At 43.9% G+C, this 3,534-nt stretch overlaps 1 protein-coding gene across 1 annotated transcript; it reads right to left on the bottom strand.

The window, feature by feature from the left end:
• Positions 1-496: 496 nt before the first annotated feature.
• On the bottom strand, positions 497-2,723 carry LOC134484495 (Y-linked testis-specific protein 1-like). Its single transcript, NM_001447521.1, has 3 exons — positions 2,554-2,723; positions 657-1,526; positions 497-577 (listed from the first exon to the last, which is right to left on the bottom strand). The coding sequence occupies exon 2, from the start codon at positions 1,447-1,449 to the stop codon at positions 658-660; it is 792 nt and encodes a 263-aa protein (NP_001434450.1). The 5' UTR covers positions 1,450-1,526; positions 2,554-2,723; the 3' UTR covers positions 497-577; position 657.
• Between the last annotated feature and the right edge of the window lie 811 nt (positions 2,724-3,534).

The following is a 3,534-nucleotide window of genomic DNA, read 5'->3' as shown; positions in this document are numbered from 1 at the left end:
ACTATTCTTGTCTCTGTGGTCTCCTCTATTCATGCCCTGCCCCCACCCACATGATTAAAAATAATACATCTACAGTTGAGAAACAGGATTCATTAGGTTTTGTTAGTCAAACTAAACCTGCTCTTCTCTGATTCTGATTCTGCTTGGATCAGTTTATTGGGTTTCCCTGTGAGTTCCAAGACCAACTCCCTGTTACCTGCCTCTCTTTCCCCAACAGTCTGTTTTTCCCTCAAACTTCACCTCAGAGAGTCTATCTATTTTTGGCCCCTCTCCACTGCTTCCTAAACATCCATCTTTTTTTTCCCATGCCATCCCTGCTCCTCTAAGCCTCATCTCCACTTTTTTTCTCTCTCTAAAAACCAGAACAGCTCAGTCCTGTTAGTTTTAGCCTTGTGACATTAGACTTACTGTTCACAGCGTTGACTTTTCTGGCTTCCTCTAGATATTCCATCCACCAAAGCCTGTCTCCTCCACCAAAGTGGTCAGACACAACATGTCACATCACACATTTTAATTTTTAGAGCAAAAACAAATTCCACTGGAAAAGATACTGGAGTTGTCAAAGGCCCTTGGGTATCTGAAACAAAGAAAAACAAACATTTTCCCCCAATCCAATAAATTACCCATCTATGTCCCCCACACTTTGTGAATTTCACCTTAACTGATCTTTTCCACCAGATTATAGATGTAGATGTGGACGTCGCCATCAAACTTGATGAAGAACACAGAAGGCTTGGCTAGAACTTGGTAAATGACTTTGCCTATCTTTTTGGACCCGTCGCTTCTGGTGTAATGCACACATTGACCTGTTAAGATGTCGCTGTCAGCGTCTGACTTCACCTCTGCTGGAGGAGTCTCTGGAATGATACGGAGGTTACCTTCTGCGTAATCCTCCAGGAGTTGGTAGATGTATAGAACTGGATCTTTCTCGTAGGTGATATAAAACCAGTCCTTCATGATTGGCACCTGGGCTAGGACCACCCCCCTCCAGTTGTCCTTAGAGCCATGTTTGTTCTCAAATTTATGCTCCACAGCTCGGCCAACCATGGCACTTGCGAGATGGGCATCTTTCACTTGAGGAAACACTACTTTGTGAGGCAAGACCTTAAGCTTTAAAATCCTCTCATCGCTGTAAAGTTCAAGTGCATAAACACAGTCAATCCCGTCATACTTGACCAGATAGAGAGAGGGATTTGTTGGCAGTTGATCTAGAACGATGGCCTTCCATTGTGTGACGGGCTCATCACCTTCCTTCCATCCATGAGAAATTCTGCAGCCCACAATGTTCCCCAGGGCCTGGCGAGAAGGCCTTCTCCTCCGCTTCTGGAAGGATGGTGTGCTCATCCTCTTCAGAGACATCCTCTTCTTCATGGCTGTAGACCTAGTGTGGTAGGCCACGGCACTCCTGGTCCACTCTCTTGTGGCTATCGTTCTGTGTTCAGGATTCATACTTGCCCTTGGCCAGGGTTTGAAGAGCTTGCCTGCTTAAACCATACACAATGCTGTTGCCTCTGTCATATGAGTGCCTGCAAGAACAATTTGGTTGGGGTGAGGGAGCACTGGACCAAGGCTCTTGTCTAACAGAACTTTGGAGGGGGTGAGGAAGGTGATGGTAAACAGGTTTTAGCATCTGAATCTAATTCTGTCATAATCAGAAGCTCATAGTAGGGCTGGGCAATGGTGGAGCACAACTTTAATTCCAGCACTCAAGAGGCAGAGGGAGGAAGACCTCTGTGAGATCAAGGCCAGCCTGGTCTACAGAGTTAGTTCCAGGATAGCCAAAGCTACCCACAGAAAAACCCTGTCTCAAAAATCAAAATCTAAAGTTCAAAGGGAAATGAACAAATGGTTTTCTACAGCTCAGAATAACATATTCAGTCACATTTCTTGGGCCCATGGCACTTTGCCTCTGCTGCGGAACCTCTCCTTGAATGGCTAGGTCAGTGTGGGATTAAGTATCCCTGTCCCTCACTTTAAACAAGCAGAACAGAAAAAGGATAACAAAGGACGGAGAAGGGTGGCCACACCCCTCTTATACGCTCTGTGAGCTGTGTGGCAACATCCACAACTATCTGTCCAGAGACACAGCACACCAGTCCACTGGCTTTCTGTACTGTGCATCCAGACCCAGCCCCAGGTTTATTCCGCGAAGCTGTTGCATCTTCGACCACAACAAGATTCTTTTGTCTAGGCAACAACAGCCATTTAGAAATAAAGTCTCCTGCGGTTGGGATTTAGCTCAGTGGAAGAGTACTTGCCTAGCAAGCACAAGGCCCTGGGTTCGGTCCTCAGCTACGAAAAAAAAAAAACATCAAAAAAGAAATATTATCTCCTAAAATGTACATTCACAGAGAGGAGCTTTGGCATTTTAGTAGAATTATGAATTAGATATTGTTAGCAAAGGATAATAAACTCTTAGACTGACTAGCCTAGACATTCCGCCTAGCTCTCAAACATGGAAGACATTAGAACATACGGTTACTCGCTGTACGAGGGAAAACTATTAGCTTTCTGGCCTACAAGGGTCCCAGTTATCTTCATAAACGTATTTACCGAAAGAAAATGTCCTAGTCGTCCAGATTCTGTCTTCTGAAATCGGTCAGGCACCAAAAGCCTGTTGAACAATTGTGGGGTTCAGGAGCTGAACTGGCTTTCACACACCGCTGGGAAGATAGTGAACCCACCTTCAAGGTGTCAAGCGCCCCCTAGTGGAAGAGATGTGCAACCTCCGCCCAGTGTCTGTGACATAATCCAGGCTCTGCTTATGTCATAGAAGCCCACTCAGGCCAGTTCGTTCCCTAGTTACGCTTAGAAACTTCCAGTATCTAGGTTTTAGCATCTCATGTAGACTCCTGGAGACCAAAATAAAGTCCCCACCCAAATATTCTGATGACTCGAGACAGAATCTACCCAAGTAGATCTTTTCATGCATTTTTTTTTTCTGAAGAAGTCTTTGGTTTCTGAGTCACCAACATTCTTGGTGGTTATTTTCCCAGCTCCTATCTTTTCTTTGGTTATCTTTAAGCCATTCTCCGTATCAGACGTATTGCTAGCCTCTCTTTCTCCGAGGCAGCCCACTGGATAGCACACCAAAATTAGCTTTATCAAAACCCACATTTAGAGGAGGGCCATTTTTATTCAAACAAAGCTGGAATTTTTACAGGATTAAATACCTTGTATTGAAGTCAATGGCAATCATTAATTATGAATTCTTTGAAAAGAGGGAGGAAAAATTAGCTCCTGGACCTGCTTCCAAAGCTGGGATAAACTGAAGACAAACCCGATATCGACCAGTCATATTTTAAATGTCTTTAAAGTTTACCTGCACATCTGGTTACAAGGAATTTATTAGATCAAATGCAGTAAAACAGGATGAAATAGATGAGGTAATTTTGTTTTTGAAATATGGGTAGACAGAATAGTGGAAGCAGGTAAGTATGGAATTTACCTGTAAATTAAAGGGCACTTTAATTGTTTGTGTCACATAGTTCTTCAGATCTTCAAAAGGATTCTTTTCAGAACCCTGCCCTGTCC

Source organism: Rattus norvegicus, chromosome Y, assembly GCF_021556685.1.
Source record: "Rattus norvegicus strain SHRSP/BbbUtx chromosome Y, alternate assembly SHRSP_T2T, whole genome shotgun sequence".
In the NCBI taxonomy this organism is placed as follows: domain Eukaryota; kingdom Metazoa; phylum Chordata; class Mammalia; order Rodentia; family Muridae; genus Rattus; species Rattus norvegicus.
The sequence above is the reverse complement of the archived record's forward strand: the minus strand, read 5'-3'. Positions and strand labels throughout refer to the sequence as shown.

Coding starts and splice junctions, on each gene's coding strand:
- LOC134484495 (NM_001447521.1), bottom strand. CDS start 1,449: ATGAATCCTGAACACAGAACGATAGCCACAAGAGAGTGGACCAGGAGT.